General features: G+C 47.5%; 1 protein-coding gene across 3 annotated transcripts in view; it reads left to right on the top strand.

Annotated features, from left to right (window-relative positions):
* Ptafr (platelet-activating factor receptor) overlaps positions 1-24,108 on the top strand; it is a 35,726-nt gene extending 11,618 nt beyond the window's left edge. Inside the window, exons 2-3 of one of the 3 annotated variants that reach the window (XM_013519732.1) lie at positions 899-1,193; positions 20,987-24,108. In XM_013519732.1, the coding sequence (XP_013375186.1) occupies positions 21,033-22,061 (1,029 nt within the window). In that variant the 5' untranslated portion in view covers positions 899-1,193; positions 20,987-21,032 and the 3' untranslated portion in view covers positions 22,062-24,108. Of the gene's footprint in view, positions 1-898; positions 1,194-20,983 lie in introns of those variants that run through there. The other 2 variants (XM_013519733.1, XM_005394941.2) reach the window with 2 other exon arrangements.
* The last annotated feature ends 690 nt before the right edge of the window (positions 24,109-24,798 follow it).

Below are 24,798 nucleotides of genomic sequence, written 5' to 3'. Positions count from 1 at the left end.
TGCACCTGCCTTGCTCTGGGCTCTGGTCCTTTCTGGGCCTCAGTTTCCCTCTCTGTGTAGGAGAGTAATGGATCAGCTGACAGCCGAGGGGCTTGCTTTCTTAGACAGCCCTCCACAGGGCCTGGCACCCAGAGCGGTGGGTAAGTGTTGTTGGTTGAGGGGATGAGTGCGTGGGTAAGGACTGGAAACTTCGTGTACCCAGGAAAACTTTTCTTTTGAACTGAGAATCGAACTCAGGACCTTGTGCTTGCCAGGCAGGCACCGTGCTGCTGAGCCACACCCGCATACCCAGGAAATCTCTCTCTCTCAGGCTCTCTTTCTTCTTCCCTCTCTCCTCCTCCTCTCTCCCTCTCTCAGCTGTGCTCACACCCTCAACTGTTGACACCTCTTTCTTCACGCTCAGTCACCCTCTCCCGTGAACTCTCTGCCAGGCTCCAGCTTGGACTCTTGGGAGTCCCCTCCCCAGCACCGTGTCCTCCGAGGTTTCCTGGACGCAGCACTTTGTGGTCACCAGGGATCTCCTGCCCACTCACTTCACTGACCGTCGCCGCTCTGGGCTCCTCTCCTCGTCCCCCTCCTGCTCCTTTCTCTCCTCACACAGGGACACAGACACCCGTGCCTGCGCAGCCGCACCCTCGCTGTGTGTGTCTCATCTCTTTCTCTTTTACCTTCCTGATCGTTGCTGTCCCTGTATCGCCTTACTCCTCTCAGGCTGCGTCCTCGTGTTCACATCGTTGTTCTGCCCGCATCTCTCCCTCCGTCCTTTCTTCTTCTTCCCGCCGCCCTCCCGCCCTCCCGCTCCCTCGTCATCGGCCGGTCGCTCACTTCCCCTGCTCCCTCGTGGGTCTCTCCCGAGAGCACACTTGAGCACTGTCTTGCGTTCTCTCCCTCACCTCAGCCGCTGACCCTGTGGCCGCTGCCCACACCGCACCCGTCCCTTGCTCTTCGAGAAGCCTCTGTGCAGTGCCCGGGCCCGGGTGGCCTGCTTTGGAGGTTCCTGTGGCGTCTGTTGGAGGGGCCCCAGGGTCAGTGCATTTCCTCTTGGGGGTGACTTGGCAGCGATCGGCTGTTTCTTCACTTCTGCAATTGCCAGACGGCAGCACGGAGGCTGGGGCCAGGGTGGACCCAGGGAGACAACAGACGCTACAGCCGAGCCGCTGCTGCTGCTGCTGCTGCTGCTGCTGCTGCTGCAGGTAAGCGGGGTCCTCGCTCCGGCCGGGCAGGGGGAAGGCCCGGAAAATGACCTCAGGAGGCCCGGCTCGGACCCCACGCTTCACCTAAGCAAATGGATGGTTCTTTTTTTTATTTTTTATTTTAAAGAACAAAAATAACTAAATTTCAAAACAAGATAATAGGAGGGTAACAATGGTTAAAACACTCTGGAGTTATCTTTAAATTAGTTACTCAGAGTACAAGATATCGGCATTTAATTTTCCAGACAATATTAGCACTAACCTTTCTTTTCAATGAACTGAGAGAAATTTGTAGTATGACTATCTTAACTATCTTTATATATATATATATTTCTTAAATATCTTTATATATATATTTCTTTTCCTTCTTTTCCTTCTTTTCCCCTTTTCCCCATCTCAGTTTCTCTTTCCTTTTGAAGTTTCTTCCCATTTTACAATATCTACTGTACATGTTGTATCTTATTTACGCTTTCAGCTTCTCACACTGGGGAGACAATACAATATTCGCACATGTGCGTCTGGTTTATTTCACTTATGAGTATGGTCTCGAGTTGCATCCATTTACCTATAAAAGCCTCAAACTTATCCTTCTTTCCAGTTTATCTTTATGGCTGAGTAGTACCCCATTGTATAAAAAGATCACATCTTTTTTATCCATTCTTCAGTTGATGGACATTTGGGTTGTTTCCAAGATCTAGCTATTATAAATTGTGCTGCTATAAACATGGATGCATGTATTGCTGTGGGTGATTCTGATTTTAAGGGACTATTCTGACACCTTTCTCTGGCTTGGAGTCTCACGTTCAGAACTTCTTTTTTCTTTCTTTTCTTTTTTTTTTTTTTTGGTCTTTTTGAGACAGGGTCTCACTATGCAGTTCAGGCTGGCCTTGAGCTCCCTTTGTAGCCCAGGCTGGTCTCGAACTCATAACGATCTGCCTGCCTCAGCTTCCTGAGTGCTGGGATGATAGGTGTGTGCCATCATGCCCGACCATTCGGAACTTCTTGTGAATAGAATTTGCCAGGGGATCCAGCGCCCCTCTTTAATTCTCTGAGGCCAAGGCAGGACTAAGGGGACCTCAGAGGTCTCCCTGGGAGGTGAGGGTAGCAATGAGAAGGGGCTGCTAGATCTCAGGGAGCTGAATGCCCTCTGCTTTACAAGCTGTGTGATCTTGGGCAGGTTATTCCCTGCCTTCTGTGCAGTTTATTCCACTGACAAACCAGGATAATGCCAACACCCTGGCAGGACCGTCAGGAGAGCTAAAGGGTTGGGTGTGGGGCTGGTATTTAGGAGCTCCCTACACTCTGGGCTTCCCCGGGGAGTGAGGAGGGTAACCAGATTATTGGTGCAAAAGACCAGTTTTACAACCAGTTTCAGCCTCAGGTGTCAGGTGCTGGCCACCAAGCTCGGGCTGCTACCCTTGCCCAGATGTGGGGCTGGCAAAGCAGAGCTGCTGGCCAGGGGCTCACTCAGCTGGGAGCAATCAGAGAAAGGGTTAGCTGTCCCCCAGGCATCAGCCAGCTCTCATTTAGCACAGACTGAAAATATCCAGCTATGTTCCAGATGCTTAAGTCTGTGTGTATGTCAGAAGGAAAGTGACTGCCAGGGAAGCAACAAAAAGTGACTTCTTTATCTTTGGGTACTAACAACTGAGCTAGAGAAAGAAGTTAGCTGGGGTGGTAGCTGGCTGTGGGCCTGTGTGGGCATCCAGGGTTTTGTTTTGTGTTTGAGACAGGGTTTCGCTATGTAGTTCAGGCTGGTCTTGAACTCACTTTGTAGCCCAGGCTGGCCTCAAGACTCATGGCAATTCTCCTGCCTCAGCCTCTTGAGTGCTGGGATTATAGACATGTGCACCACCAGCCTGGCCCACTCAGGGTTTTGATTTGATTTCTTCCTTATAAGTGCTGGGAGCTTGAGCAATTCAGGAGCCTACTCTTCTTTGCTGAATGGGAATTAAAAGACTAATCTTGTGGGTTTGTGGGCAGAATGAAGAGGGTGGTGGGAAGTACTTTGTCAATAGTAAAATGACGTGCAAACATGAGCTAACATGTCACTAGTAAGACTGGCCCCGTAATTCTTACTGTAAATGCATCAAGGATGAGGAATTTGTTTTGTTCCTTCCCCTTAGCAGAGTTTGGTATGTGGTAGCTGTTTACGAACATGCATTGAGGCTGGGCATGGTGGCCATGCCCATATCCCAGCACTTGGGAGGCAGAGGCAGGAGGATTGCTGGGAGTTTGAAGCCAGCATGGGCTACATAGTGAGTTTAAAACCAGCCTGGACTACACAAGACTGTCTCAAAAAAATAAAACACGGCTGGGGATATAGCTTAGTGGCATAGTACCTGCTTGGCAAGCCCAAGGTCCTGAGTTCTATTCTTGGTACCAAAAGAAAAAAAGAACATGCTTTGAGCCGGGCATGGTGGTGTATGCCTGTAGTCCCAGCAGTTAGGAGGTTGACTCAGGAGGATTGTCACAAGTTCAAGGCCAGGCTGGGCTACATAGTGAGTTCAAGAACAGCCTGAACTACACGGTGAGACCCTGTTTAAAAAAAACAGAAAAAGAAAAAGAAATATGCATTGATTATAACTACACACCTATAATCCCAGTAATCTGGGAGGCCAAGCCTGGAGGATTGCAGATTTAAGCCCAGCCTGGGTAATTTAGCAATTTAGAACCTGTCACACACACACACACACACACACACACACACACACACACACAACCAAAAAGCGTACCTTGAGTAGATGATAAAGTAGTATGCTGTAGTGGATAGGAAATGGACAGTGAGCCACGGCCCCACCCTGCCCCGACCCTGGGGTCACCTCAAGCAACCCTAGTTTCCCCATCTGATCAGTGAAGGTTTGGGGGACGGGTTTATAGTCCATGGCATTAGTGACAAAATGTGCCTTCGGGACTGACCTTTTTCCTCCTGATTGGTGCATGTAGGAGAGGGATGTGTGAGAGACTGGGACCCTTATCCTTTTAAGGGGAACCGGAGACCCCCCCACTTCCTTTTATGGATAACCCGGAGCTCCCCTCCTGTAAACACGGAGGGCAGTCCAGTCTCCCCTGTTCGGTGGCATCCTCCCTTTGCCACACTGGCTTCGGGGGCAGCTTGGATTTGGGTGTGGGCTTGGGAGGGGCAGCAGCGGAGCCAGACCCCGGGAGCGCTCAGGACTGGCCTTGGCAGGGACACACCTCTCGTGCTGGGAGTGGAGCCGATTCCCAAAGGGCGAATGTGGGCTGCAGCACAGCCACTGAGCAGCCCCTGTGTCTTCAGCAGCCTGGTGAGAGTGGGGAGAAGCCTCTTGTGTCTCTGTGTGTGTGCGTGTGTGTGCACACGCATGCATGCATGCACATCTGGTTGTGTGGGGCAGACCCGGAACTGGCTCTGGCTATGTCCATGTGTGCCTGGGTTGAGGCCTGCAGGTGGCCTGGTATTGTCCAGCAATTCCCTGAAGCAGAAGCAGATTCACTGACAAAGCTAGCTGAGCTGGGCCTGGTGGTGCTTGCCTGTAATCCCAGCACATGAGAGGCTGGTGACATAAGAATGTCTGATGTTAGCCAAGCAGAGTGGTGAATACCTGTAATCCCAGCACTCCTGGAGGCCGAGGCAGGAGGATCAATTTACTAAGACCCCGACTCAAAATTAAAATGTAAAAGGGCTGGGGTGGTAGCCCAGTGTGAAGGCCCTGGGTTCCATCTTCAATACAAAAAGGGAAAAGAAAATAAGAAAAGAGGAAGAAGAAGAAAAAAAAGAAGCCGAGGGGTTGGTATGTGTCTGGGGGTCTTCAGCCACGGGGATTCTGGAACCAGACTATGTATGGGCGGGAATATGTGGGGAAGGACACCCCTCAGCTGCCCCGCCCCCACTCCCTTAGTTCTGCAGGAGTTGAGTTCAGCTGATTGATGGGAGAAGTATGTAAAAAATTTGTGTAGAGCCCTTTAGAGTTTATAAAGTCCATTGTAGTCAGTTTGTTTCACAGGACTAAGGACTGAACCTAGAGCACCGCATATGCTGGGCAAGCACTCTACCGCTGAACTACTTCCCAGTCCTTTTCCAATTTTATTTTCAGACAGGGTCTTATTAAGTTGTCCGGCCTGACCTCAAACTTGTGATCTTCCTGTCTCAGCCTCTTGAGGAGTTGAGATTTCAGGTGTGTGCCACTGAGCTGAGCAAACCCATTTCAATTTACCAAGTGCATTAGTGTTTATCAAGCCTTTTATCTCCCCCACCCCTGCGATCACACTTCCTTTTTACAACACTGCTTTGAGGCAGGCAGCACATGCTTGCAAATAAAAATCTCAAGGCTCAAAGTTGGGAAGAGACTCACTCAAGGTGGTCGGTGATACTGCTAAGTCCAAAGCCCAAATCCCCTGATTCCAAGGGCTATGCTTTGTCTCCAGTCAGCCCTGGTAGCTTCTTCCAAAAGAGATGTGGCTAGCTTGGTGTAAGGTTGATTCACTCTTTTTTTTTTTTTTTTTCCTAAAGACAGGGTCTTACTATGTTGTCCAGGCTGGCCTCAAATGTGCAGCGATCCTCCTGCCTCAGCCTCCTGAACGCTGGGTTTCCAGGCGTGTGACACCACCCCCGGTTCACTTGCTTATTAACATTTTCTGAGGACAGTGGGGAAGGGAGCTCACAGCTATTGAGTAAATTGCTTCCTTCAGATTTTACAACTCCTGTCACCAGCCTGAACGCTGAAATAACTGAGAGCCTATTTTCCTGTTTGTTAGATGCTACGTGTTTGCACAGTTAAAGCCTGGGTGCTGATGACTGTAGCTCTTGGCTGCTCACCACAGATCCCCAGTCACCACTGGGGGTGGTGGTAGTGGTTTCCGTTATCAGGTTTTGGGATGTTCATGTCCTGGCTTCTAGGTTCTTTCTGTCTAGGGCAGCAAATTAAACAAAACAGGCGAAAACAGTGACAAAGTTTATTTAAAAAATTAAAAGTGCAGGGTAAGAGAGAAATCAGCTCTGCAGAGTGAATTTGGGCTGAGGAAACGAGAAGAAAAGTAAAAATAAAGACCAAATAAAAGTATATTCTGGGGGACACAGGGCAGGCTGCCGTGAGAAAAGCCATGGTTGTGGGGTCTTCGTGGTGCCTGTGTCCTTTTACCCACTCCGTGTACTGTGGGGACCCACGAGAGGCCTATCTATGGGGCCTTGGGAATTATTTGGTGCATGTCCTGGGACCTGATCACACCTCCCTTCTCAGCCAGTCTAAGCCACGCCTTTTCTTCCTGCCTCATTTCCCCTGAGACATACAAATCCCCATAATTCTTTATGGGGTGCTGAGGGAGTGAAAGTTTCTGTCTTCTGTAGCCCCTTCCGGCTGGAAGCGGGTGTAAATCTTACCTAGTGGGGATTATGTGCTCTCCAACTACCTTGGGATGTTATGGCTCACTGGCTGCGTTGAAGAAAGAAAAACCTGTCAGAAGACAATTTGACAAGAGCTATGACCGTTGAGCTGCCTGTTTGATGGGAGAAAGAAAGAAACTTTACTATGACCCCACGTATGAGGGGTAAGTCAGATTTCCATGCTTCCTGTAGAGAGGAATGTATGTGGGAGAGGTATGTCGTATACATTATTAAGAATCTGAGAGCCATAGACTTAGCAAGATCCTGTTTACTTGCCTGTAGCAGCACTGGCGTCTTGTCTCTTTTTGAAGAGAAATCTCAAGCCTTCCAGAAGTTCACAGGAGTAGCTTTTTGTTTGTGAATGGTCTTTTTCTTGAGATAGTTCGATGGAACTGGTTTCATTCTAGAAAGATGAATCCGACCATCTATCTGTACCATGGTGGCTGCAGTGGGCGTGGCAAGGATAACTGAAAAGGGGCCCTTCCATTTTGGCTTTAATTGGTCTGCGGGAGTCCCTTTCCAAGTTTTTGTGAGCACTTGGTCTCCAGGGCAGACAGTAGGTGGTCTCCCCAGGCCAGGAACTGGCAGGACTCAATTCCCATTCACTGGGATAGCCTGTTGTTCGTGGCCCAGATTAATGAGATATTGTAAGAGTCTCATAATCTCTGGGCCTACTATCAGAGGATAGAAATGGCCTCCCAAAGGCCGGGGATATAGCTCAGTGGCACAAGCGCCTGCCTGGCAAGCCTAAGGTCCTGAGTTTGATTTTTGGTATTAAAAAAAAAAAAAAAAAAGAAATCACCTCCCATATAATAACTCAAGTAGACTTAAATTTAATCCAGTTTTGGACATTTTAGGCTCATTTAAAAATCTTCATTTTGCCAATAAATAAATGGAGACTCAGGGTCATAATGAATTTTGTGGATTGAGAGAAGATTTGGTTCCAGCTCCAGGGCTGGCAGGCAGCAGCTAGATGGGTGCAGAGCAGACTTTGCAGTCCTTTTGCCCCATTTCCTTCCTGCCTTCAGTGAGCAAATGTAAAAAGCAGGGTTTCAAGCCAACACCGTCTCTTTCCGGGGCCTTACAGCATCTGGAACGCCTGTTCTCAGTCCTTAGGGCAGGCCCATGAACAGAAGAGCCGGCTAAGGAGTGGCTGGCATCCAGCAGGCCCACCGCTTAGCTTAGCAGACTCACGGTGGTCTTCGGAGTTCAATATCCCCGGCCTGCCACTTCCCAGACTACGGACCACTCTCTTCCCTTCTTTAGTCTCAATTTCTTCCCTGGGAAATGGACGTCCTCTCTGGACAAATGGGTGGAAAGCCCATCTTCAAAGCTGATTTCAGCAGGAAATACAGTCATGGGTAAGAAATGTCTGTACATTTCACTATTAAGTAGTACCCAGAGCTCTGAGCTGCAGTGGGCTCTCTCTGGCCCCCATTCACCTACACATGCCTTACAGAGCATAGAGTCCTTGAATCCAGGCAGGCGTGCCCATAGGGAGCCTGTGTGTGCCCCTGTACCCCAACTTCTAGCCCATGCCCTGTTGGTAAATGCACTCTCAGGCCTGTGGACCTTCAAGGAGCTGCTGGGGCAAGAGATGTAGATGAATTTGGACATGTCTGGTTTATAGCCATGAGGACTTAGCGATTTCTGTCTTTTTTCCTCTTATTTTGGTATTTTAAAAATTGAAAAAAATTCTTAGACATTTTTATTTTTGACCTTCATTGATTTCACAAAAGTTAGAGGCTGCTATTTTTGGTGACCCACAGTCTGCACTGGGGAATTAACCAGCGCGTGCTTCCCTCTGCCAGTTCTTGATGGCCCCTCCCCTCTGGCTACCCAGCAGGGGGTGGGAGCCCCTTCTCCAGGTTTCCAAGGGGCAGGAGATGTTTGTGGGAGTGGGGTGCAGCAAGACTGTGCAACGGAGTGGTCTGAGCCTCTGCTTCCTTCCTCCAAATGCTCATCCTCTTCCAAAGCGTTTGAAAGCTTTGTCGGCATTAGCTGGAGGCTCTGTCTGGAGCTGGTGGGAAGGGCCGTGTGTGGGTCAGAGCTCCTGGATCCGTGATTACCTGTATGTAGTCTGCTCTTCTGGTTTCAAGCAGCTGCGCTGGTAGGGAGAGGCCTGGTCATCTGTGGCTCAGGTCCTGTTCTAGCCACTTTGCATTCTTATCTTTAGAACCATTGTTAAGATGGTAAGGTTTTGCAAATGAAGAACTAGAGACTCAGAGAAGTGAAGCCACTTTACACAGCAAGTAAATGGTGAGCCTTTTCTTCTTGCCCCATCCCACCCCCAATTTGCTTCCCCCAGAGACACTGTACACACACCCCCTCACACCCACCCGGTCCCTGGAACGGGGATTGCACCCAGGGCTTTGCACTGAGCTACATCGCCAGCCTGTTTGCTTGTTGTTGTTGTTGTTTATTTTGGGACAGGGTCTCACTAGGTTTCTAAGTTGGCCAGACTGTGTTTGAACTTGCAGTCCTCCTGTCTCAGCCTCCTAGAGCTCTAGGATTACAGGTGTGCACCACCATGCCTAGCCTAGGTACACGTTTCTGTGCCAGCCTCCTTGAACAGTTGTCAGTGGCTTATTCACTCTCTAGTGAGAGTAAAGAGAAGAAAGATCAAGTTTATGCTCTCAAGAAGCTCCAAGCCTGGGAAGGAAATAGCCACAGAAATCAGTAAAGTGTACTAACTGGGTGTGGTGGTGCATGCTTTTAATCCCAGCACCCTGAGAAGCTAAGGCAAGAGGACTGCAAATTTGCAGTGAGCCTGAGAAACTCTGTGATACCTGTCTCAAAAAGAAAAAAATAAAAAAGGCTGGGGATGTAGCTCAGTACGAAGTCCATGGGTATCAAAAAAAAAAAAAAAAAAAAAAATCAGATGCTATCCTGAAGGATGTACCCACTGTACCCCCAAGCGTGGTGATCCAGAGAAGGAGGCCACTCCTGTCTGTGGCTAGGTCTTAAAGGGTGAGTAAGATTTTTCTAGGTAAAGCAGTGGGCACAAGGCCTGTGCAAAGGCGCAGACATTTGAAAAGAAGGGCATTTTTACAGAGGCAGCAAGATGTTTAGCATGGCTGGGATAAAGGGTGAGCAGCAGGGAATTGTGGGAGATGAGGTGTAAAAGGAGCATGGACTTTATTCTGGGCAAGGAGAAACCATGACAGGTATTAGATTAGATGAGTATGCAGATGGCATGTGTTGGGCGTAGCACTTCTCAGACTGTAGTGTGTACACAAATCACCTGAGAATCTTCTTAAAATGCAGATTCTTTTCATTTGTTTGTTTGTTTGTTTGTTTGAGACAGGGTCTCACTATGTAGTTCAGACTGGCCGTGAGCTCACTATATAGACCATGCTGGCCTCAGATTCATGGAGATCCTCCTGCCTCAGCCTCCTGCATGCTGGGATTACAGGTGTGTGGCATCACATCCAGCAAAGATGCAGATTCTTTTTTTTTTTTTCCTCCGGTACTGGGAACCGAACTCACGACCTTGCGCTTGCCAGGCAGGTGCTTCAGGCAGGCGCTTTTGCTGCTGAGCTAAATCCCCAGCTCAAAGATGCAGATTCTGATACAGCAGATCTGGAGTGGGACTGCATTTCTAATGAGCTTGTAGATAATGCTGATGCTGTGGTCCCAGGGCCACAATTTGAATAGTGAGGTGATAGAGGGCTCACTTGGCCTTGTGGGATGGCTGCTCAGCGAGCAGATAGTCTTGTCCATTGCTAGGGATCTGTTCACTGAACAAGTATTTCCCAAACTCCTGCTCTGGCCAAGCTCTCCTTGAGTGCTAGGGTTGGAAAGAGGAATTGAAAATGCCGCTCACTGGCCAATGCCATTGCCTCGTCCTCTGTTTCTTTTTCTTTTTTTTTTTTTTCTCTCTTTCTGTGTTTGAGATAGAGTCTTGCTGTGCAGTTCACGCTGGACTTGAATTCACTATATAGCCCACGCTGGCCTCAAACTTGCAGGGATCCTCCTGCCTCAGCCTCTCAAGTGCCTAGGATTATAAGATGTGTGCCACCACAACAGGCTCCATTCCTTACTTTCAAAGTGCTCTCTCTCTCTCTCTCTCTCTGTCTGTCTCACCTCCTGCCTTCTCTTCTCTCTCTCTGTCTGTCTCACTTCCTCCTTCTCTTCCCTGCCCAATAGCTAGAGGGAGTCTGATCACATTAGTTGCCTGCTCACCCACACTGCTATGCTGTCTTTGACGACACTCATAGAACGAAAGGCAAACTCCTTACAGTGCACAGGAGCCATTTGGGGCCTGCCCCCTGCCCTCTGATCTCATCCCACTGTTCCCATTTCTCACTCCGCTAGGGCCAAGCCTCACCGACCTTTCAGTTCCTTAAATATGACAAACTATCCCTGCCTCGGAACATGGAGAACACATTCCCTCTGCAGGACCTTTGCACGTCAGATGTTGGCCAGGGATATCCTTCTTCCTGGGTCTCCCCTGACTTGCTCCTTCTTCCTTTTTATATTTCAGCTGGGGGAAGATACAGGTTTCACAGATCCCTAAAGCTTAAACAACCTGGGGGGCCCCTCTTTGAAGAAAAACTACCAAATTACAAATACAGTTCGATACAGAACTTAAAATCTTCAGCATCAGAAGCTCCAGTTTCATTTAGATGTCTCCTGCTCCGAGGCGCCACCCCGAGCATCCTGTTTTAAGTGGCCCCTACCCAATCTTCACGTTATCAGTTTTTATTTCCTTTACTAGGTCTCTCTACTTTTTTCTTTTGGCTGTGTTGGGGATCAAGCCCAGGGCCTCTCACACATGCTAGGCCATTGCTGTACCACTGAGCTGCACTCCTCTGGCCCCTTTTTATTTTTTACTGTTTTCCCCAACCAGAGAGGAGGCCCCTCAAGAGCAGGGACCATGCTGGTTTCGCAGCAGCCCCAACACTATGCCCAGTGCGCTGCAGGAAGGAGGTCAGCAGTTACGAGGTGAATGGATGGACCTGAGTCTGCCCCTGCAGCAGTCTCAGTGGGATAAAAAGCTGTGAGCTGCAGAAGCCCAGAGAACAGGCCCCTAACCAGGGCCAGGTGGGGCAGGCGTACAGAAGGCAGGGAGACCAAGAAAAACAACCTAGAGCAGTGATGGCGAACCTTTTAGAGACCGAGCGCCCAAACCACAACCTAGAACCCACTTATTTATTGAAAAGTGCCAACACTGCCATTCAATCTGAATACTGATGTTTTAGTTTAGAAAAAAACAAATCATGCTGTTGGCTCTCGTGCTGACAGAGAGGGCTGTGCGTGCCCTCTGTAGCCTACGTGCCGTAGGTTCGCCACCACTGACCTAGAGGATCGAGGCTTGAGCCGTCTTAAAGGAGATTTGCGAGTCAGCCAGGCAAAGAGGCAGAAGGAAAAAGGATCATCTACCTAACAGGCGGCTGAGACAGAGTGAATACAGCCATTCTGAGAGCCTGCAGGCCCAGCAGAGACCCTACTGGTTAGATTTTGGGGGGTTTTATTGAAGCACAGTAAGTGGGCAATAAGTTTAGCGTGAGGGACAAGGGAGAGGGAATCTAGGCTGAACAGAGCAGAAGTGGGAAAAGCCAGTGTGTTGAGCCCCAGAGGGACCATGAGCAATGGTTTTGGCAAAACAGAGGCTCCAAGGACTCGTGAACTTCCAGTCCCGGAACTGGCAGGAAGCACCCTCACTCTCCTGGGCTCCCACATGGCCCGGGGACTTGGAGTGAGACGCACCTGAGCGTGCATTCTCCTAGGTGGTGCTTCTGGGGTGCTGACTCTGAGCTGAAGGTGAGCACGTGGGCACAGGTCCTGGAGTATCTTAAAGCAAATGCCAGGTCTTGTAGAATTTCTTTTGGTAAATTAAAAAAAAATTGTATAATTTCATGTATAAATACTCCAGTATGTGCGTGTAGTAGGTGAGGGATTAAAGAATCATCACAACATCATAGATAACAAAATTATTTAGCATTTATATAATTTAGCAAAATTAATATTATTTTCTTAATTTTATCTGATACTTAGTCTATGTTCTGGTTTCCTTGATTGTCAAAAAAATAGTTTTTCCAAAGCTGAGCATAGGGGCACATGCTTAAAAGCCCAACACTTGAGAGGCTGAGGCAGGAGGATGTGAAGTCTGAAGCCAGCAAGGTCAGCCTGGACTACATAGTGAGGCCCTGTTGCAAAAAAAAAAACAAAACACAAACAAGCCAACAAAAAATTCCAATTTGGGATCCAAACAAGGTCCACACACAGATTTAGAGTTCTGAACTGCATTTAAACGAGAATTTGGCATTCCCCCTCCTTGCTTTACACTTAACTCGGCCTGGGAAGCTGCTCTCCCTAGAGACCTCAGGTGGATTTCCACCCCGACACGCCCAGTGTTTGTGCTTCTGTCCACCAGTCTCCCTGTGGCTTCCCACACTGCTGGCCACTTGCTCTGGTGCTCTGGAGACTTTCCTCCCCTAGGTCTCCAGCATGGTAGACCTGGTTCTCTTTTTGCCTCTTTGGCTGTACTGTCTCAGCCTCCTTTGTAGGTTTCCTCTCCTCTTTCAACTGCTTTAGATTTAGGCTCATCAGTGTTCAACCCTTTTGCTTTCCTCATGGTTCTGCATATGATGTCCCCACTTGCATTCATCCTCCCTACCCCACACTGCTCCTCCTGGTCAATGGCGGCAGCCCAGTCATCTGGGGGCTGTCCTTGCTTCCTCCCTTTCTCTCAGCCAGTGTCCTGTATGTTACCGTGCTCCGTCCATCAGCTGCCCGTCTGCTCAGCCAGGGCCATGCCTCCTTTGCCCCTTCAGACGGGTGCAGCTGTGTCTTTGCCCCTGGTCTGACCTCCACCCCCTCCTTCTGCTCTGTGCTCAGCAAAGGTGTCAAAGCCATCTTCCCCCAGCCCGGCCCCAGCCTCTCCCTTCCCTCCTCAGCATCCTGCCACGAGTCCCCACTCTCTGCAGAGTGCAGTAAGATGCTCCCTGACTTACACTGGCTCAACTTGAGATTTTTTCCAACCTCACCGTGGTGCGAAAGGGACTTGCATCAGTAGAAACCCTACTTCAGATTTTGAATTTTGACATTTCCTGGGTGAGGACACTGGATGCGACACGCTTTCACAAAGCCGGGCACAGCAGGAGCCACGGGAAAGGGAACAAGCGATGCTGCTGGTGCGGTGTTGCTAAGCTATGATGCGCCCTCAGTGAGGTGCAGGAAATGAATTTTCATTTACGCTAGTTTCGGCTTACGGTGCGTTCATCAGGATGTACCCCCACTGTAAGTCGGGGGGCCATCTGCACACACGCTTCTGCCTGAGATTCAAGCCCCTCCCTGAGCAGACGCACGGCCACTTGCTTCGCTCTTTCTCGCTTCACCCACCTTGAACTTTCCATGTTAGCTAAAGTGAATGAATGTCGCAAGCTCTGACGGGCCTCGGCAGTGCGGTCCCCCCTGCCTGCTCAGCTTCAAGGTGTGGGGACAGGTGACCTCTCTGAATTCCTACCACGCCTGCTATGGCCTTCATCAGGCCCTCTGCACAGCTGTGATTCTCAAAGTCAGGAGCTGAGAGTTTTGCCCAGTGAATGCACGAATGAGCTACTGTGTCAGCGAGTGCAGACCTGTGGGTGCTGTTCTCATGCTGAGATATTTTCTTTGCAAATCAAAATTAGAAGTGTGGGATGTATGTATGGGCTATAGGAGACATATATATCTGGGACAGTCTCAGAAGTGGGGATTGAACTCAAGGACCTCAGGCATGCTAGGCTACATTCCTGGCCCTTTTAATTTTTGACATGAAATTTGCCAAGTTGCCCAGGCTGGTCCCGTTTGTGATCCTCCTCCCTCACCCTCTGGAGTAGCTGGGATTGCATGTGTGTGTCACGCTGCCTGGCTTAAAAGCATCAAAGTTTTATTTATTTGGTGGTACTGGGGATTGAACCTAGAGCCTTGTGCATGCTAGGCAAGTGCTCTACCCACTGAGCTATCTCCTCAGCCCAACATTAAAACTTTAAGTGAAGGCAGAGCCATAGTAGAGGCTGAGACAAAGAGTCAGTAATGTTCCTTTTGATTTTTAAAAATATTGCATTAAAATATTATTTATCTTTTTTTTTGGTCATTTTGAGATAGAGTCTTGCTATGCAGTTCAGGCTGGTCCTGAGCTCACTTTGTAGTCCAGGCTGGTCTTGAACTCGCAATGATCCTCCTGCCTCAGCCTCCTGAGTGCTGGCATTATAGGCATGCACCACCATGCCTGTCTAAAATATTATTTATCTTGACTGGGGAAAATTTGGTGCTACCTTAAACTTTGCCTCCAGTGGTTGCCTCCCTTCCTCAACCAGGGCCTTGACCCTGAGGGAAAGACCTTTTCCACAGGCCAGGGCAGGCATGGGGAGGCAGCAGGGCTCAGATGTCCTGGGCTGGGCCAGATGGTAGGAAATGTTTTGGTGAAGGATGTCCTCACCCCAGGACACTTGCTGCATCGGTGGTGGGTAGGGACATGACTTCCTTGAAAACCCAAACCAAACGCCTTGCCCTGGCCAGCTACAGCTCCCCGCACCTCATGCCTTTCAGAAAGGGCCTGGTCAGAAGTGCCTCCAAGCCCCAGGCACAGGAGGGTGACATAGGCTTAGTGAGATTCAATCCTAATATAATTCTGTGAGGGCCCAGCCAGAGGAAGAAACAAGGCCAGTTCCAGATAAGTGGGCATTTTGGGCTCATCTTGGGCTGACAGCAGTGATACTCAAATTGTTTGATTTCAGGCATTTTTTTTCTACCCTTGTAATTTTATTTTATTTTATTTTATTTTACTTTTTTGGTACTGGGAATCGAACTTAGGACCTTGCAGTTGCCAGGCAGGCACTTGTGCTGCTGAGCTATATCTCCAGCCCTTTCCCCTTGAAAATTATTGAGGACCCAAAGAGCTTGTGGCTGTAAGTGTTATGTCTATCAGTATCTATGGTATTAAGAATTAAAACTAGCTTGGTATGGTGGCACACATCTGTAATCCCAGGAATCTGGGAGACTAAGGCAGAAGGATTATAAATTCAAGACCAGTTTGGACGATTTAACAAGATCCTGTCTCAAAATAAAAAATAAGCCAGGCATGGTGGCCCATGCCTGTAAAACCAGCACTCAGGAGGCTGAGGCAGGAGGATCACTGTGAGTTGAAGGCCAGTGTGGGCTCCATAGTGAGTTCAAGGCCAGCCTGAGCTATATAGTAAAACCCTATCTCAAAAAAATAAAAAGAGCTGGTTGTGTAGCTCAGTTATAGAGTACCTTTGGGTTCAATGGTTAGTACCACAAAAACAACAAAAAGCTTCAAAAAACAACAACAACAAAAAAACTAGGGCTGAGGACATAAGCTAAGTGGTAGAGTGCTTGCCTATTTTGAGTTCCGTTGCTAGCCTTGAAAAAAAAATTAACTACTGACATTCTAAAGTAACTTCATTTTTAAATAAACAAATCCAATGGTAAATTCTTTTGATCTTAATGTAAATAACATATTTTTAGGGAAGAAATGAGATTTTCTAAAACAAACAATTTAAGGAAAAGTGACAATGTTTATAAACCTTTTTAATGTTAAGCTTGATAGAAGACAGCTGGATTCTCATATCTGCTTCTGTATTCAATATGTTGTGATATCTTTGGGGATTTTTTGTTGTTTGTTTTGTTTTTTGAGACAGGGTCTTGCTATGTAGTTCATGGTGGCCTTGAGCTCACATGTAGCCCAGGCTGGTCTCGAACTCATGGCAATCCTACTGTGTCAGTCTGACGGGTGCTGAGATTACAGTGGTACAGGACCACATGCTTTTCTTTCTTTCTTCTTTCTTTCTTTTTTCTTTCTTTCTTTCTTTCTTTCTTTCTTTCTTTCTTTCTTTCTTTCTTTCTTTCTTTCTTTCTTTCTCTTTTCTTTTCTTTTTTCTTTTCTTTCTTCCTTTCTTCCTTTCTTCCTTTCTTCCTTTCTTTTCCTTCCTGCCTTCCTTTCTCTCTTTCTCTCTTCTTCCCTCCCTCCTTCCCTCCCTTCCTTTTTTTTTTCGGTCTTTTTGAGACAGGGTCTCGCTATGCAGTTCAGGCTGGCCTTGAGCTCACTTTGTAGCCCAGGCTGGTCTCTAACTCACAGTGATCCTCCTGCCTCAGCCTCCCAAGTGCTGGAATTACAGGCGTGCGCCGCCACGTCCAGCTCCTTCCTTCCTTCTTCCTTTCCTCTTCTTGTTTTGGATACTGGAGATTGAACACAAAGCCTTTACACTGAGCTACATCCTTAGCCCTTTTTTATTTTTCACTTTGAGACAAGGTCTCACTAAGTCATTAAGTTGCTTGTATTGGGCTTGAATTTACAATTCTCCTGCCCAGCCTCCTGGAGTGCTGGGGCTACAGGTGTGCATCACCATACCTGATGCTTTAAAACCTTTGATCAGGGGCTGGGGATTTAGCTCAGCGGCAAAAGTGCCTGCCTGGCAAGCGTAAGGTTGTGAGTTCAGTTCCCGGTACCAGAGAAAAACCAAAAAAAAAAAAAAAAAAAAAAACCTTTGATCAGAGTTGGCCAGTCATTTTGTAGAATGTCTCGCAATTTGAGTTAGATGGGTTGTTTTTGCTTTGGTGCTGTGGGTCAAACCCAGGTCCTTGCATGTGGCAAGCAAGTGCTCTGGCACTGAGCTGTGCCCAGCCCTGTAGGATGTTTTTCACAATTAAATTCAGATTATGCATTTTGGGCAAAATACCCATATGGTGTTGTATTCTTTGCAGCACATTATATGAGGGTACTGGGATGACATGTCTTATTAATGAGATTTCATTCTGATGGTTTGGTTAAAGTTTTGTCTGGGTTTCTCACTTAATGCTCTTCTTTTAAATTATATTTTAAGGGCTGGGGATATAGCTCAGTGGTACAAGTGCCTGCCTGGCAAGCACAAGGTCCTGAGTTCGATCCTTGGTACTGAAAAAAAAAAATTCAAATATTTAGATTAGCTAGGTACAATGGTGCACATGTATAGCCCTAGCTACTCTAGAGGCTGAAGGAAAAGGATCAGAGGCTTGAGGCCAGTCTGGACCACTTAGTCACACCCTGTTGCAAAATAAAATAAAAATAAAGAACTAGGGATGTAGCTCAATGGCAGAATGCTTGTTTACCATGTATATAAGGCCCAGGGTTCAATCCCTAGTACAACAATAAGGAAAGAAAAAAAGAAGAAAAAAAGGAAGAAAGGAAAACTGATTGGCGTGTACTGATGCATGCCTGTAATCAAAGCACTTGTGAGGCTGAAGCAGGAGTATTGCCACAAGTTGGAGGCCAGCCTGGACTACTTAGTGAGTTCAAGGCCATCCTCAGTTAGATAGGGAGACCCTGTCTCAAAACAAAACAAAAAAAAAAGGGAAAAGTTGAGTATGGTGGCTCATGCCTGTTATCCCAGCACTCTGTGAGGCTGAGGCAGGAGGATCACAAGTTCCAGCCCAACCTGAGCAATTTAGCAAACTTAATGAGCCCTTGTGTCAAAATTTTTAAGAAGTTTAGAAAGGGCTAAAGTTGTAGCTCAGTACAAATGCCTTGCATTCAACCCCCCACACAGCAAAAATACATGTATAGATACAAATAAAAAATAAATTACTAAGATAATAAGTACTCCTAAAAAGTTTCAAAAAAAGTTTAGAGTAAATATACATCGCACTAAGACTGTTTAGAGTAGATAAGTTAAATAAACTTCTCATGAAACCTACTTCGCAGAGGCTACTTACCACTGCCAACTGAGGTGTATCTTTCTAGATGTTTTTTGTTCATACACACGTATGTTATTAGCTCATACTGAACATCTTCTGTAAGTTTTTTTTTTTTCCATAATGTTGTTTGTTATCTGAGGATGGCCTTCCATGTCAGCGCAATTAGATGCAACTCATTTTTTCTAATGACTGGCTAATATTTTATTCTCTAAATAATCCTAATACTGTACTTCTGTGTATTTCCTGGATTTTTATGAGCACATAAATTATTTATCTTAAATTAACTTAGGGCTAGGCTAGGTAGACCTACTAGCCACTTTGAAATTGTATTCAGTTTTATTTATTTATTTTTTCCGGTACCGGAAATCGAACTCACGACCTTGTGCTTGCCAGGCAGGCACTGTGCCGCTGAGCTAAATCCCCAGCCCCCTACAATTTTATTTTTATTTATTTATTTAGTTTCGGTGCTGAGGGGCTGCGGATTTAGCTCAGCGGCAAAAGCGCCTGCCTGGCATGCGCAAGGTCGTGAGTTCGGTTCCTGGTACCGGGAGAAAAACCAAAAAAAAAAAAAAAAAAAATAGTTTTGGTGCTGAGAGTTGAACACAGGGCCTTGTGCCTGCTAGGCAAGAGCCCTACCACTGAGTTGAAAACTCTAAATTAGTTTTAATTTAATTATTTTGTTTTTGTATTTGTTTTTTTTGAGACAGAGTCTCACCATATAGTTCAGGCTGGCCTTGAACTCACTGTGTAACCTGGGCTGGCCTCACTCTTGTGATCAGCCTCCTTCCTCCCAGGTGCTGGGATTACAGGTTGTTATGGTTTGTGTCTAGATGTCCCCCCAAAGCCTCGTGCAGTCATGGGGCAGGCTTCTAGAGTTTATTGATTGATTCATGGTCCAATGCTGGGATTATGGGTGTGAGTGCTACACCCACCCTAGGATGGTAGCCCGCATACAGTATAAGGGAGGGAAAGAGGCTTGCTCTCTGCTGCTCCTCCTTCTTTTGCTCTTGTTGCGTTTGCTGTTTTCTGCAGCCATAAACTGTTGCCGTTTGCCATGTGCCACTCTGCCTTGGAGCCAGCCAAGTATGGACTGAAACTTCCACAAACTGTGGGCTAAATAAACCTTTCCTTCCTTAATGCTGGGCATCAGTTATTTTGTCTCAGCAACAAAAGAAAAGTAACCAAGACATAGATGTGCGCCATGCCTGGTTAAATTAGTTTTTATTTTTATTATTTTTTGAGACAGGGTCTCACTATGCAGTTCAAGGCTGGTCTTGAATTCACTATGTAGCCCAGGCTGGCCTTGAATTTGAAGCAGTCCTCCTGCTTCAGCTTCCTCAGTGCTGGCATTACAGGTGTGTGCCACCATGTCCAACTAAATTAGTTTTCAATATAGAACAAATTTATGATTAGTTTTTTTTATTTCAAATCTATAGAAAAATATTCAAATTTTATCATAAAATCAAAGTTTTTATAATACAAATATTATGCATAGATTTGTGAAAACATTATTTTATGTGGAATGGAAGATACCATCAATTTTAGAGGGTTTTTGTTTTGTTTTGTTTTGTTTTGTTTTGTTTGGTCTGTTTCAGACAGGGTTTCACTATGCAGTTCAGGGTGGCCTTGAACTCACTTTGTAGTCCAGGCTGGCCTTGAATTTGAAGCAATCCTCCAGCCTTAGCCTCCCAAGTGCTGGGATTATAGGTGTATGCCACTAAGTTTTTAACTCTTCCTTTTTTTTTTTGGTACCGGTACTTGAATTCATGACCTTGCACTTTCCAGGCAGGTGCTGTGCCACTGAGCAATATCCCTGACCCGCCACTGAGTTTTTAAAATATGCAAAATGAGAGTGTCTCAGTCTGTTAATGCTGTTGTTACCAGGGTTCTGGAATTCAGTGGGCTCCTTCTAGAGACACTTTCCAGGTTCTTGTTCTGAACAAAGAGTTAGATGAAACAAGCAAAAAAGGTGGTAAATTTTACATTTACTAAAGGTAGGAAAAAGAAATATACTGTGCAGTCAATGCAGGCCAATGAAAGTAGAAAAAGAAATATACTCTGTAAGGTGATTGGACATGGAAAGAGCTTGCAGTGGTCAAAAGATTAATGCCTGCCATTTTTTGTATTCCTCATTCTGACATCAGATCTAAGACATTCTATCAAAAAGTTGGTTGATTTCATGCCAGAAGAGTTGAAGATAACATTTTCTGATTGGTCTCAGGTGCAGGTACTCCGTGTCTTGGAGCTCTGTGTCCTGGAGCTTGGTGATTGATAGGTCATGCTCACTTGCCCAGCCAGATAGCCATGCCCTAATCTCCTGCCTCACTGCTATAACAAAATACTTCAGACTGGGTCATTTATAAAGAACAAACATCTATGTCTCACTGTTCTAGAAGTTCAAAATCAGGGTTCAGTGTCTGGATGAGGCCTGATATCTGCTTCCAACTTCCTGGTACCCTGTATCCTTACACAGTAGAAGACTTGGAAAGACAAAAGGTCAAAAGAAAATGTACCTTTCAATGCTGAGCCCTCTTGTATGGTACTGAACCTATGTATGAGAACTTCACTTTCCTCACTTCCCAAAGATTATATCCATGAATATTGTTGCACTGGGGATTAAGTTTCAATGTAAATTTTTTTGAGGGAGACTCTATCATTCAAACTATAGCAGGGAATCTTGGAATTGGTGAAGCAGGATAATTGCTTCTTGGATTTTTTTTTTAACCAGAATCTTTGCATGGTCTTCCAGGCACTGCCAGGACCCTATGAGGAGCTGATTCTTAGAGCCCAGAGCCATGGAGTTAAATAACTCTTCCCATGTGGATTCTGAGTTTCGATACACTCTCTTCCCAATCGTTTACAGCGTTATCTTTGTGCTGGGGATCATCACCAACAGCTATGTGCTCTGGGTGTTTGCCCGCCTGTACCCTTCCAAGAAACTAAATGAGATCAAGATCTTCATGGTGAACCTCACTGTGGCTGACCTGCTTTTCCTGATCACCCTGCCCCTGTGGATCATCTACTACTACAACCAGGGTAACTGGATTCTGTCCAAATTCCTCTGTAACCTGGCCGGCTGCCTCTTCTTCATCAACACCTACTGCTCCGTGGCCTTCCTGGGAGTGATCACCTATAACCGCTTCCAGGCAGTAAGATATCCCATCAAGACTGCTCAGGCCACCACCCGCAAGCGCGGCATAGCTTTGTCCTTGGTCATCTGGGTGACCATTGTGGCCGCCGCATCTTATTTCCTTGTCATGGACTCCACCAATGTAGTGTCCAACAAGGCCGGCTCGGGCAACGTCACTCGCTGCTTTGAGCATTACGAGGAGGGCAGCGACCCTGTGCTCGCCATCCACATCTGCATTGTGCTCGGCTTCTTCATTGTCTTCCTCCTCATCCTCTTCTGCAACCTGGTCATCATCCGCACGCTGCTCATGCAGCCGGTGCAGCAGCAGCGCAATGCTGAGGTCAAGCGCCGGGCGCTGTGGATGGTCTGCACAGTTCTGGCAGTGTTTGTCATCTGCTTCGTGCCCCACCACATGGTACAGCTGCCCTGGACCCTGGCCGAGCTGGGGAAGTGGCCGAGCAGCAACCACCAGGCTATTAATGACGCACATCAGGTCACCCTCTGCCTCCTTAGCACCAACTGTGTCTTAGACCCCGTCATCTACTGTTTTCTCACCAAGAAGTTCCGCAAGCACCTCAGTGAAAAGCTTTACAACATGCGCAGCAGCCGGAAATGCTCCCGGGTCACCACCGACACAGGGACCGATGTGGCCATTCCCATCAACCATATTCCTGGCAGTTCCATCAAAAATTAGTCCTTGCTTGTTGGGGGTCAGGCCTGAAGTCTTCTCCTCCATGAGCATCCTGGGAGAGGCTGGGGGAAGAAGAGATAACTGCTGCAGTCACCTCCTCTCTGGGCACCGGTGGCCCACTAAGTACAAAGGCTACCTCACGCAGGCAGGGACGATGGCAGAGCTGGACTGCTGGACGATCCAGAACTGGAACCAGCACCTTCATCCACCTTTGGGCACACTCTGACCTCACCCTGGGCCCCTGGGTCTGATGGGGCGAGGAGGAATATGAGGGTCAGGGGCAGACTCTGAGCCTCCCTCAGCTCCTCCCACTGGGTAGCGGCCTGGAGCCTTTGCCCATGATTCCCAAGTGGTAACGGCAGGGTGGGAAAGCACTAGAGCGGTGGAAGGGGCCTGGAAACCTGTCCCAAATGACAGCTACAGAAGAGAAAACCTGACCAGAGAAAAAGCCAGGATGGAGGCTTGTTTCCTGCACAGGCTTTGCCTCAGGCCTGGGTCAGCTCTGAGGGGCTGGGAGAGAGGCAGCCTTGCCTTCGTTTTTCTGCTTTAGTAACAGACCCTGAGTAAGGACCTTCTGTGGGGCAGAAAATCCCCTCAAAGCAAAATATGAGAGCGCTCCGGCTAGGGCAACTCAAAGGCCAGAGGCTCCCATGGGAACAGCACTTGGGCAGAGAAGAACCTGGGGTTTCTGGGAGGGAGAAGCCTGCTCGCTCTCTCTGGCAGGGCCTCTCCTAGCCTAACTTCCGGGAGGTAGAAGGGACAGTTACAGTGGCACAAGCTGGCGGGTGTCAGCTTCTCTCAAGCATCTCTGGACACCTGCTTGTAATTCTTGGCAAGCATTCAGATGAGACTGCTCTCTTTCCCTTAGCCAAGTACTTGCAGGGTGAGCCCCGCAGCCTGAGACCTGGGGGCTTGGAGGCACTTCTCCCTGGTGTCCAGAGCTCCTCTGCGAACTCTGCCTTCCAGCCAGCGCCCCACAAACTTGGGACTCTTGTTTCCTGCCTGCCAGGCAAGCACTGGATTGCTGACTTTGATACCTATCTCCCCGAGAGCCAGTGACCTGCTTGGGTCTGGGAGGGTAGCTGTGGGCTGGCCCTAGCTGATGGTGGCCGGACCAGGTGGCCAGAGCAGCACACTCAAGCTTTGGTGTCACACAGACCCAAGTTCAGTCTTGGCTTTGTCACTTATTGCCAAGTGACTGGGGACTCAATTTTCTACCTCTTAGTGTTGTTGCCTGTGAGGTAAAAACCTACCTCACCGGGGTGTTCCGAGCAGCAAACGCTGAGAAAGACACCTCTTGGTCAGGGGGACTGCTCATCCCAGGCCCTCCCTTCTTCTGAGGACTTGGACCCTTCAGTCCTCTGGGAGAGGCTGGGAGAGTAAGAGCTGGACAGCTGGATTCAGGGATGCTGCCTCAGGCTTTTCAGGGCACTTACCTGAGGACAGATGAACTCTGGAGCTGTGAGTGTATTGATAGTGCATGTGTGTGTGTGTGTGTGTGTGTGTGTGTGTGTGTGTGTAGGGGATGGCGTGGGTGTATGCTTGGGTACTGCACCTGTGATTATGATAGAGAAAATGGTCTGTTCATGGAGAAAATTTTCAGAGCAAAGCAGAAGGCGGAAAGAAACGACAGGAGCATGGAAGGAAGAGAGGACAGGTCTTGCAGGAGCCTGCTGGGTGACTGTCCTCTGCACGCCTTCCATTGTGTCCTAGGAGAGTCTCTTGTGCGGACCCTTCCCTTATCTTGCATAAGCTGGTTTGAATGAGTGTCTCTTACGCGCAACCGGAAGTGCAGCCGATGGAGCGTACTGTCCGCGCTAATTATGCACACCATTTCCGGAACATCAGTCCTTTGCATCCCACCTTGCACGCTGTGTCATGTCCGTGTATCCGCTGTGTGTTTACAGAATAAATATTTTTTCTTTAAGTCCAGTGGGTTTTTCAAACTCATATTCATCCAAAAGAGCTTATAACTGTAGATGAAAACAAAAGCCACCTGCCACAAACAGGAGGTAAACATAAAAATGAAAATAAAACCACTAAAACTGTTTCTCTGTGTTCCGTCTGAAGTTACCCCATGGGCCCCATGGAAAGCCTGCTGTCATGTGTATCCAGTGCCTGGAGTCTGCATTCAGTAAGTGCTCAGTAAAGAATGGTTGACAATTCTTTTTTTTTTTAAATCTGATTTTATTGGTACATTTTAGGTATACATAATGATCACATTCATCGCAGAGAATTTGTACCTGTTACATGATATAACTTGTTTCTTTTTTTTTTTTCCCCCCATTCCCCTCCCCAACCCTCCCTTCAACCATGACTGACGGTTCTGAGACAATGACTTGTGATCACTCCCTTGCTTTTCCTAGGACATCATCCCAACGTACAGGTCAGGCTCTTACTTCCACCCAGGCCCCTGGGGTGTGGGAAGATATACAGTTGGCCCTTTGTATACATGGGGTCCGCATTTCCAGACTTAATCAACTGCTTGTTGAAAATATTAGAAAAATAGAATCGTGTCTGTACTGAACACATAGAGGCTTTTCCCTGCCCTCACTTATTAAACAATACAGTCTGACAGCTATTTACCTAATTACATTGCTTTAGGGACATTAAGTAATCTAGAGATGATTTAAAATATCTAGGAAGGGGTGAGGAAATTGTTTGCAAATATTATTCCACTTGGTTTAAGTGACTTGAGCATCTGAGGATTTTGTTATGCATAGGGGGGCCTGCAACCAAG

This window comes from Chinchilla lanigera, unplaced genomic scaffold (genome assembly GCF_000276665.1).
Source record: "Chinchilla lanigera isolate Chin_1 unplaced genomic scaffold, ChiLan1.0 scaffold00051, whole genome shotgun sequence".
Classification (NCBI taxonomy): domain Eukaryota; kingdom Metazoa; phylum Chordata; class Mammalia; order Rodentia; family Chinchillidae; genus Chinchilla; species Chinchilla lanigera.
Note: the sequence above shows the minus strand (reverse complement) of the source record. Positions and strands in the feature narration are given on the sequence as shown.